Genomic DNA, 11,108 nt, shown 5'->3' with positions numbered 1-11,108 from the left:
TTATCAGTTTCAAAGTAAAAGGTCAGTTTCCCAACTCCACATATCATCAAGAAAAAACATATTCCAGTTGGCACTCGTAATCTTTTAGCTTTTGAAAATTAACAAATTTTCTTTCAATTTCTTTTTATGTTTTTTATATATTTTATGTAAAAGAATTGAATTGTTAGTCAGATTTAATAAATAAAATAAATAAATAAAAACTATTATTTTGATTTAATTTTTAAATATATTTATAAAAAAGTTAGTAGTAGAAGATTTTTTTATAGATTTAAGTTTTAAAAATAAACCATAAAATCAAATAGTTACGAGGTAGGATTTAATAATGGAAAATAAAGGAGTATTGAAAAACAATAGAGAGGAAGTTGGGTAAATATTATGTAGTTTGGATAAAGCACATTAAAACAATTCATCAATTATTTTATTAAATAAAAGAATTATCTTCGATGCGTGAATTAATGTAAATCATATATCATGGCCCCAAAAGAAATAAAAAATAAAAATAAAGAAAATGGGAGAAATGGAAAAATGGAAAAATGACGTGTCAATTCTTGGTAGGTCGGCGGTTTCCGCTCTCCTCCCCGGAGCCCCCTCCTCGGTCTCACAAAATACAAAACAGAAAATTAAAAAATGAAAAATGAAAAAAAACAAAAACAAAAAATAGTGAGAAAAATCAGAACGAACATCTCTCTCTTTCTCTCTCCCCTTCGCTCGCTCGCTCGCTACGAACATTCTCTCTCTCTCTCTCTCTCTCTCTCTCTCTCTCTCTCTCTCTCTCTTATAAGCAAATTTATAAATTTTGAAATCATTCTTCCATTCGATCTCTCTTTTTTGTGTCAATTTTCTATCTGCATTTTCTCGTTCAACTTCTCTGTGTAAATCTCTCGCCATTTTCAGTTTCTCTTTTTCGCATTGTGAAGGGGGGAATTTTAGGGTTTTGTTTCTCATACTTGGTCAGGAAATAAACGCGCAAAAGAGCTTCAGAGGTACGTAATTGCCGGTGAATCTCATAATTCCTACTCCTTTAACCTTAATTTCTTGTTTTAATCCCATCCTCTTTCGTCTTCCCATTCATTTTCTTTCTAATTCGACTGTTCATGATTTCCAAGCTAATCTAATTCACTCCTGGGTCGGCAATGTTCTCATCGGATCTTCGTTTCAATGTCAGTTTTGATGATTTGATTCTTCGTATTCTATTTTTATAAGGTGCTTTTTTTTGTGTGTGTGTGTGTGTGTGTGGAGCCATTTGGGTTTGAATCCGATTGTTTAGTTTATTATTACCTCTATTGGGTTTGAAAATATTGTTAGGGCTGGTTTGTGGTTGTGGAGTAATTCAACCGCGTGATTTTGTTGGTTCTGGGAGGGAGGGACAAGGGTTAATGGTCTTGTTATTGTTGATAGAAGGTGGAAGGTTTTGTTGGGACGTTGTTTTTTGCCCGATGCTGGCAGTAGGGTAAGAGATTGCAGAGTATGACGGATTTTCAATCGCTACAACAGAAGCCTGATTCTAGTGATGCCAGAGCGGAATTAGAGCGTGGACTTGAGGAGTTAATGCGTGGGCACCTGGATGAATGTATTCCATTTGCTTCATGTAGTTCTGCTGCCAATCAAGAAGTTGAGGATGAAGAAGGTGATCAGCTTCTACGGAGGAGAAGGCGGTCTGATCTTGAGGGTGATGATTTAGCTGAATCTTCAGCTGCACGCCGTCGTCACTCTCGAATTTTGAGCCGCTGGGCTGCTCGGCAGGCACAGGAAATGATAACCACAATCGAGAGGAGAAATCGTGAATCTGAGTTGATGGCACTTGCAAGATTGCATACCGTTTCAATGCTTGATTCATCCTTTTTAAGGGAGTCCCATTCTCCAACTTCAAGGCAGCAGACTACCGTTGAGACTCCAAGCACACAAGCTTCTGCGATATTACAGATGTGGAGGGAACTGGAGGATGACCATGTGTTAAATCGGGCTCGTGAGCGGGTGAGGGAAAGGTTGAGGCAGCAAACAAGTGTTGATTCATCTACCAATATGTCCAGTACAAATATGTCTGATAGTCGGGGGAGTGAGAATCAGGGAAGCTTGGTGGATGCAAGTGAGAGTGAGAATGATTTTGGGGCATGGAACCATGATCAAATTGCATCACAGCATGTGAGGGATGAAAATAATGCTTCTAGCAGAGAGCAATCTCCTGATCTTGGCGAAGTTGAGAGGGAGAGAGTGAGGCAAATAGTACGAGGATGGATGGAGAGTGGAATCACTGATCCATCACCTAATGTTTCTGAGAGGAGCACAAGATCCAGAGCTGAATGGCTTGGGGAAACAGAACGTGAGAGAGTTAGGATTGTTAGGGAATGGGTACAGATGACCAGTCAACAAAGAGGAAGTCGTGGTGAAAGGAGAGAAGATCGAGGAACTGGACGTGGTGCACAAGTTGATAGAGGCCGTGATGAATTGGTTGCTGACCAGGATGAAGGCCAGAATGAACACATTCGCAGAGACTTGTTAAGGTTGCGAGGAAGACAAGCAATACTTGATTTACTTGTAAGGATAGAAAGGGAAAGACAGAGGGAACTTCAAGGGCTTTTGGAGCATCGAGCTGTTTCTGACTTTGCCCACCGCAACCGTATCCAGGTCAGCTGCCAAGTGTGAATGTTGTTTTTATTTATTCTACCTTTCTTTGTCTTGGTTCACTTTTGCGTAAAACTCAAATTGATTGGATTTTGAGAGGTCAAGAAGTAATTGAAGACTTTGCGTTTATGTGTTTTTCCTTTTAGAGTTTGACTGTTAAAAATATTCTACATCCCGCTTCATTTAATGTGAAGCTCTTTAAGACTCAAGAGCGACCCCAAATTTAGGAAGTACTTTAAAAACATTTTCTTTTTAGGTATTATAATCGTATCACAATCTTGATTACAATTTTTAATTATGCTTACTATATGTTTATCTCTTCAGCGTCTCATTGTTCCATTAGATGCTATTTGCATTGGCAGCTATTATATGACCACTAATCCTCTATATTTCCCCAGTCATTGCTTAGAGGTCGATTTTTGAGAAATGAAAGGACTGTTGAAGAGGAGCGGCCACCTTCTATGGCAGCAAGTGAAATAGTACAGTTACAGCAGCGACACACTGTTTCTGGTTTAAGGTATGTTGTGTTTGTGAGGATGATTAGTTTCACTTCCTTCTGTGTTTACTATCTCGTGCGAAAATAGGTATTATTGTGTATCCTGAGCATTGTTATCTTCCTGTTTGTAGTAATATATTTTTAATCTAGGATGATTTTCTGAAATGTCCTGTGAGCCTTGAATCATGTCGAAAAGACCTTCTCATTCCCAGAGTTTTGTTTTCTGAATTCTGATTTGTGCTGAGTTTATAAAGAATTATTATTACTTGGGAAATGGTTTAGTTTATATGTGTATATATACATATTTGGCTCAGGGAGGGATTCCGCTCTAGATTGGAAAATATTGTTCGTGGTCAAGCAGACGGCCAATCTGATAATGCAACTAACAGTGACATGAATGATTCTAGAAATGATCGAGGTCAAACGAATGGTTCACAGAACATCGAGCAAGAATATGTACAGTCACAGCCTGAGAGTCAGGTAGCTGAAACCAGTCAGTTGCCTGATCAAATTGAAAACATGGAAAGTAACTCAGAGATAGAGAATATGAATTGGCAAGAAACTACGAATCAGGATGGGGACTGGCGCGGACAAATTACTGAGGATGGTAGAAGAAACTGGCAACGGACAACCTTTGGCCCACTCAGTGAGTGGAGAGATGATAATGCTGAGGATGTGACATCAAATTGGCAGGCAAATTCATCTAATGATTGGTCACCGCCCAGTACACAGGTAAATGCAGAACGAAGAGAAGTTCATCCAGCAGAACCTGCTGCAGTTTGGCATGAGAGAGGCACTCGAGAAGCTGCTGGAAATTGGCCAGAGGGGCCCTCTGGTCCATTTCGAAATCGTCGGTCTGTTCCAGTGAGAAGGTTCAACAGGTTTCACCCACCTGATGATGATAACGTCTATAGTATGGAACTTAGGGAACTCTTAAGCAGGTGGTTATCATTCTCTAATTGTTATATTTATATTGGCAGGCATTGATGTATTTACACATTGCTTCCAATTTTTTTTTTGTAGGAGAAGTGTTTCTAACCTTCTTCGTAGTGGTTTTCGGGAAAGTCTGGACCAATTAATACAATCATATGTGGATAGGCAAGGTCGTGCTCCCATAGATTGGGATTTGCATAGAACTTTGCCTTCACCAACTCCTGCTTCTCCGCCTCAGGATCAGGACCAACAGAATGAACAGACTGATGAACAAAATGATGCTGTAAATAGACCCTCTCTGGTGCTTCCATCTCCACCAGTTCCTCCACCTCAACCACTTTGGCACCATGACCTGCATCATACCAGCTGGTCTCGTCATACGATGCACCGTTCGGAAATTGTGAGCTGCTTCTTCTTTTTATTTATTATCTTTTTTAATTCTTATCCTGGATTTAGATTTTGCAATGTCTATAAAAGGAGACATGGCCCTATTTGTTATAGGGGAGGGAAGTCATTTATTCAATGACTCGGGAAACCTATAGAAAATTGATCTTGGTAGTAATTGTGTTTCTTCTCTCTCTCACTGAACACACGAACACACGAACACGCACATTCTTACAATGTGAACAAATAGTCGAAGCTTTTGGACTGGTACTCCAAGTGAGCTTCGATGGTTGAAAAGCTTGCACGAGAATACGCAAAGTTAAACCACCACCCAAGTCATTTAATTGCTTCCAGTTTATCTTCAACCGAGAAGAATTGTTTTTCTACAATATGTGGAACAATCTGAAATTCGTTTGTGAAACTTTCCTGCCTTGAAGCTGTTTATTTCTGAATGTAGATTGTGTGGTTTGAGGGTGTGCTAAAATTCGTTTCTGATTTTAGCAGGAATGGGAGATTATTAACGATCTGAGAGCAGACATGGCAAGACTTCAACAAGGCATGAATCATATGCAGAGGATGTTGGAGGCTTGCATGGATATGCAATTAGAATTGCAGCGATCTGTTAGACAAGAAGTCTCTGCAGCATTAAACAGATCTGCCGGAGAAAAAGGTCAGATTTCATTTTACTGCAATGTAATCCTCTCCTATATGTTGAAGAGGAATGCCTATAGAACTACTCTAAATATACATCGACGCAAATTGCCTCTCAATGTAGGTCTACCCGCTGAGACATCGGAGGATGGTTCTAAATGGTGTCATGTGAGGAAGGGAACGTGTTGTGTTTGTTGCGACAGCCACATCGACTCTCTCCTCTACAGGTATGTCTTTTAAGTTCTAATTAATTTTTTTAGAGTCAAATAGGAGAGATTCAAACTTTTAACCTCTAAATTGTGTGGTATATATGAGTTCTAACTGTTATCGGCTTAAAAATGGGAATAGACTTAGATACCAACTGTAAAATGGAAATCTTACTGCAGATGTGGACATATGTGCACTTGTTCAAAATGTGCAAATGAGTTGGTCCGTGGTGGTGGGAAGTGTCCGCTGTGTCGAGCACCAATAGTGGAAGTGATCCGGGCATACTCGATACTGTAGAAAGAAATGGGAAAAGGAGATATAGTTAAGTCAGTAGTGTGCAGCTCTTTCAATTTGATTGGGGAGGTAAGTGGTTTATTTGATAACACAGATGGGAGCCGTGAGAATTAGCGTTCAGTAGGTGCCGCTGTGTTGTTCTGATTATATGGAAACATTATCTTGCGTTGTATAATTGGAATGACAAATTTGCATGGTCGATTCATCATTTTTTACGTAAATAAAAAGAAAAGAAAATGTAAGTCTGAAGATATTCTTTTCCTTTCAAGTTTCAACTCTTTGACATTAGTTTTCAACACAGGCTTAGGTAGTGCTTCAGTCCTGGTATTCTGCTAATGCTCTTATTTCAAGGTAAACTAATTTCTTTGTACATTTATTAAAAAAAAAAAAAAATGAATTTCAACAAAATTGGCTTATCTAATATTAGATAAAAGAGGGAGTAGTCCATGTATCTCTTAAAAGTTTGTGAGGTCTCATCATTTTTCAATGTAAATCTTCACCATATAAAATTGGAATTTCATCCATCAGAAAGGATATCATAAAGTGGTTCACCTTTTAGCCGACACCGGAGGGGTGCTCAGTTACTAAAAATCCTTTGTAATTTCAATTCAACGTTGTACTCATTCATTAGAACCAGTTGCTTCTTTACCTATCCTATTTATAGACATTAGATGACATATTTAGAGATGTTCTATTCGATATATGATGAAACATTGATGAAAGGTCAGATAATAGAACATATCTAAAATGGCTTCGAGCATCCAGCTTCACCACAGTTGCCTGCCCTCTCCTTATTCGGCACTTCCCAGTCCACAACAGACCTGATTCATCAACCCGGACAATAACAAGATTGTTTCTGCAAATTTCTTAAGCAACTTTTAGACCACTTCCTATACCTATGAATTTTATTGGATCTAGAAATGATACGTTGGAAGAATCTTTTGGCTCTTTCAATAGCAATGGGTGGATTGTTTCACTTCTATTACTAAAAGAATTTACGAAATTTACTCAGCTAAGATGTCTAAAATTTTGCCTAAAACTACTGTGTTAACAAGATGTATCCAGTTTGATCGAGGTCAATTTTTTTTTCAAGAGAATGTTATAAGGAGTCAATGTCTATGTTATGATTTGAAGATTTTAATGTGGTTTAGTTTAAAATCGAGAATGTCTTGAGATTAATGTCATTAGTGTTTCTTTGCTTGGGTCTTCAATGAAAATGTAGAGAAAATGACAATATAGTGTACGAGAATGATTTTAAAATAGTTAAAATCATGTTTAAAATCAGTTTAATCGCTCAAAATCACATTAATGTTTAATTTTATATTTTTAAATGCATTTTTTATACCATTAGAAATTGATTTTAAATGGTTAAAAGCACTTTACAAGTAATTTTGAGATTTAAAAAAGTGATTTCAACAATTTTAGAATCACTTCCATTCCAAACATGCAAATAAGGGTTTCGTTTCATTTATGTAGTCTTTTGATCCTAATTTGTGAACAAGAAGTCAAATTCCAATAAGATTAGATATACGATTAAACTTGCTTGTTTGAGTTTAACAATAGTAGGATGAAGAATTCAACTATTAATCATTGAGATGTTAATTACTAAAAGAAAAACTTCACTCCAAAAAATAACCTTAGGAATGAGATTTTGAAACCAAATCTTTACCAAAAGTTACATGATTATTAAGCCAAATTTCACAAAAGAAAGCAAGACTTAAGCTGAATAGATATATTTATCACACCATTTACTATAAATTAAAAAGATGTAAGGTTTTGAGATTTTGAGCCCCATTGCCAATATCGCCAAAATCCAATTATTACTCATTTTTCCCTCTTTTCTTCCCACAAAATGTGAAGCAAGTTTAAAAGGCAGCAGCTTTTTGTTGGAATTTTGAATGAAATGACATTTCATTTCATTTCAGCTTTGATTGCTGAAGCCAAATGGTCGTACGCTCGTGTCCAGGCATTGCCCATTTCGTCGCTCCATTTTTCTCCCAATCCCTCTTTCACTGTTCGTAGCAATGCCTCTTTCACTACCTGTCCATATATAACCTCCATCATTCCCCAAAATCCAATTACCACTTTTAGGATATGTCCGGGAAGTGATTTTGAGATGGTCGATATCATTTTTTTCTCTTGTCAAAATCACTTTTCCTTAAAATGATAGTATTTAGCATGACCTAAAATTGATTTTAGAAAAATCTAAAATCATTTCAAATTGATTTTGGAGGAATTAGTTGATAGGTGATTCACTGAGAATCAGTATTAAAATAGTTATCTAATTCTGTTTTTGTTAAAATATTGTTTGTTAACTATTTGTGAAATCATTTTTTTAGCTGTAACAAAAGATGACAGATATTATCTATCATTAAATTGTTAATAAAACAAACAATTGTATATATTTTGACTTTTCTTTCCAAATCTATTATAAACATTCATCCTACTCAAAATATCAATCATGACATTAAAAATTTAACAAAATAAATAAAAATAGATACTTACCACAATATTTAGTTAAATAATAATTTTTCAAATAGAAAATACAATTTTGAGTAATTGGATAACTCTAAATTCACTTTTAGAACCAAACATAAAAATTCAAAATTACTTTTAAATATTTAAGAATCGCTTTGAAAAGTTTAGAACCAAACATAAATTTTATTGCTTAAAAATATACTTTACAAAATCAATGGTACCTAAATCTCTTTTTCTAAAATCACTATTTCAACTATCACTTCCAAACACACTCTTAAATTATTTAAATTACCATAATTTTTCTTTATATACAATAAATAATTAAAATCTTACTTTTGTCTCGTCTAACTATTTTTTAAAATCTATGGAGCTGTTAGATAGAAAATTGAGAGTTTATTAAACACAAAATTGTTTTCGACTAAAAAGTAAGAAGTTTTAATCTTCCTTCACATAGTAATGAATTATATGTTAAAGAAGAAAAGTTAAAAACAAAAAAATAAGATTCACTTTTATGTCTAATATATGAGTTTTAGAAAATGTCAAATATGTCAGAGTTCCATTGAATACAAAATTAGTAATTGAAGATTTTGTATATATTTGTAAGGTTGGAATTTATTAAGCACAAAATTAAATGTATTATACACTTGTTAAAGTTCAAGAAATTATTTAAAAATACATTTAAGAGACTGAAACTTAAATAGTAAGTTTTTTTTTCTAAAAAAATGTTAAATTACAAATTCAGTGTCTAAATTTTAAGTTTTTGTCTATGCAATCTTCGAAATTTCAAATTTGTTGTATATTTGATTTCTAAGCTTTAAAAATATCTAATTTGAGTCAAATAGATCTAAAATTTTAATTTCATAAGGCACTTTTTAAGAAAAAAAATCATAGACCAATTAGACACAAAATTGAAATTTAGATTAACATGAAATTTAATTTTATATCTAATATATAAGTTAATTTTGTAAGTTTCAAATACTTTAAAGGAGTATGAACACAAAATTGATTATTGACGATCTATTAAATAATAAAAATATTCAAAATTTATTAGATATAAAATTGAATTGTTACCTCAAAATGTGGATCGATGACTCCATTACGAAGGTGGACAGACCCCAAATATTGTAGGGTAGTCTCAGATACAATCACTTCCCCTTTCTCTTTCAATTGAATGGCTGCTTCACATGTCTTCATTTTGTTCATTTTTTCTTGTGTTAGTTTACAATCTTATAGTTATTGCATAAATTATGATTTACAAACAAATGTACATCAAACAACATTTCAATTTATAGTGTTTTATTGCCATTTATTAAAAGCTATGATCAGGCAAACATATTTGATTACTATATATATTTGAGTTCGACGATTTCAAATGAAAATTTAAAATCAAATTTTGAGATGATAATTGATATCAAATCGATTTAGCTATTCTACAAAGGAGGGATTAAAAGTATAGTAAATTAATCGCATAACAAAGAGTCTATGAGTGAAAATGAGAGTCAATCACATTTGGAGAATACAAAGCCCTTTGGTCTTTCCAAGGACCGACAAATTTACATTTTAATTGGTGAGCAAAACAAGACTCTATCATTGGTATATGCATGCTAACTTAACGATCATCCATCATTAACTAATAAAATGCATTCAACTAAAATGATTGGGGCGATATTCAAGATTCAATTTTCGATTACAGATTATACTGTATTACACTCATTCATATTTCAATTTTTGTTAAACATTTTAATAATTTTTATTCCAATAACATAAATAGTTTTGAAATATTTAACGAGAGATCAAAGATAATGTTACAACTATTAAAATAATAAGAATATTGAAACAAATGACAAAGTTCAAAAGCGTTTTTTTCTATATTTATATAAAATAAGTCACAAAAGATTTATTTGTGGCCGTTTAGAAAATATAAATATTCAATAAGTAAATTTTTAGTATAAAAAGATAGTCTATACATACCTATTAACATAGAATTAAACTCAACTCAATTGACATAAAATTTGTGCTTTCAGAACTTCGAGATTAGAGACTCGATTCCCGTCTCGGTAAAAGAAAATATAGAAATTCTAGAGAGTGAGAGATAGAGAGAGCAATAAAAATGGCTTAAAGATTGGTAAAATGTGAAACATATGAATTGAAAAACACATAGAACTGACCATTTTGAAAACCTTGAGGGCATGAGCCTTGAGCTTAGGATTGTTCTGAGGAATCTCTTCTGAATCCCTTAAGAAAGAAAACATGTTCTTTGCTGCTGGAGCTATCTCCAATATCCTTTACATTATAGTAAATAATAATTAGTAAATTAAACACCATTTACAATAATAATAATAATAATAATTAATAATTAATAAAGCTAATTATTAATACTTACTGAGTAAAGAAACGAAGGCTGTACAAAGGCAAATCCTTCTTCAAAACTTCCCATGATTCTTTCACTAAACCTTCTTCCTTCTCTGTGAATTCCATCTCTCTCTCTCTCTCTCTCCTATTCTTTCTCTCTCTAACAGTTTCAAGGATAAGGTGCTTTGGGGGACCTCTCTTCAATTTCCAACTTATAATGTTTTTCTCTAAATAAAAAATTAGTATTAAAAAATTAAAAGATTAAAATACTATTTTGATCGTCCTCTAATTAGAAGCTTATCCAATTTTAGATTTTTTTTTTGTACTTTTAAAAGTTGAATTTTAGTTTATATAGTCGGAGTGAACTTAACTCAACGGTAATTTATATAACATTCCTTCTTAGAGGTTGGAGGTTCAATTCTTCATCTCTGCAATTTATGTATTACAAAAAATAGTTTATGTACTTTTAATCAATTTCAAATTTCAAATTTATTTGTTGATTATTTCAAAAGAAATTTGTTATCTATTTACAATTTTATTCTAAAATTTGAAAACATATCCACATTTGTATTTTAAAGATGGTTGTTTTCAAATATAGAAAAAATGAACAAAAATATTTACAAATATAGATAAATTTCACCATCTATTGCAATGTATCGATTTTTCTATTATTTATAAATATTTTTAGCAG

At 33.5% G+C, this 11,108-nt stretch overlaps 2 protein-coding genes across 9 annotated transcripts; one reads left to right on the top strand and one right to left on the bottom strand.

Moving 5' to 3' along the window:
• The first annotated feature begins 629 nt into the window (after window positions 1-629).
• LOC120081369 (RING/U-box superfamily protein) lies at window positions 630-5,836 on the top strand. 8 transcript variants are annotated; one of them, XM_090315529.1, is made up of 8 exons: window positions 638-983; window positions 1,402-2,625; window positions 3,021-3,139; window positions 3,433-4,059; window positions 4,142-4,451; window positions 4,940-5,105; window positions 5,211-5,313; window positions 5,473-5,836. In XM_090315529.1, exons 2-8 carry the CDS (start codon window positions 1,468-1,470, stop codon window positions 5,588-5,590), a joined length of 2,601 nt encoding a protein of 866 aa, XP_090171655.1. In that variant the 5' UTR covers window positions 638-983; window positions 1,402-1,467; the 3' UTR covers window positions 5,591-5,836. The 8 variants fall into 8 exon arrangements, with proteins under 8 accessions (XP_090171650.1, XP_090171655.1, XP_038892105.1 ...); XM_039036177.2 differs by having other exon boundaries at window positions 4,937-5,105; XM_090315528.1 differs by having other exon boundaries at window positions 1,399-2,625.
• A 1,353-nt stretch (window positions 5,837-7,189) lies between these two features.
• Window positions 7,190-10,631, bottom strand: HB2 (hemoglobin 2). The gene is made up of 4 exons (XM_039035970.2): window positions 10,449-10,631; window positions 10,234-10,348; window positions 9,137-9,253; window positions 7,190-7,627 (listed from the first exon to the last, which is right to left on the bottom strand). Exons 1-4 carry the CDS (start codon window positions 10,541-10,543, stop codon window positions 7,499-7,501), a joined length of 456 nt encoding a protein of 151 aa, XP_038891898.1. The 5' UTR covers window positions 10,544-10,631; the 3' UTR covers window positions 7,190-7,498.
• Between the last annotated feature and the right edge of the window lie 477 nt (window positions 10,632-11,108).

Source organism: Benincasa hispida, chromosome 7, assembly GCF_027475165.1.
Source record: "Benincasa hispida cultivar pf3 chromosome 7, pf3_genome.v1.1, whole genome shotgun sequence".
NCBI classification, from domain to species: domain Eukaryota; kingdom Viridiplantae; phylum Streptophyta; class Magnoliopsida; order Cucurbitales; family Cucurbitaceae; genus Benincasa; species Benincasa hispida.
This window is presented reverse-complemented; position numbering and strand designations above follow the sequence as displayed.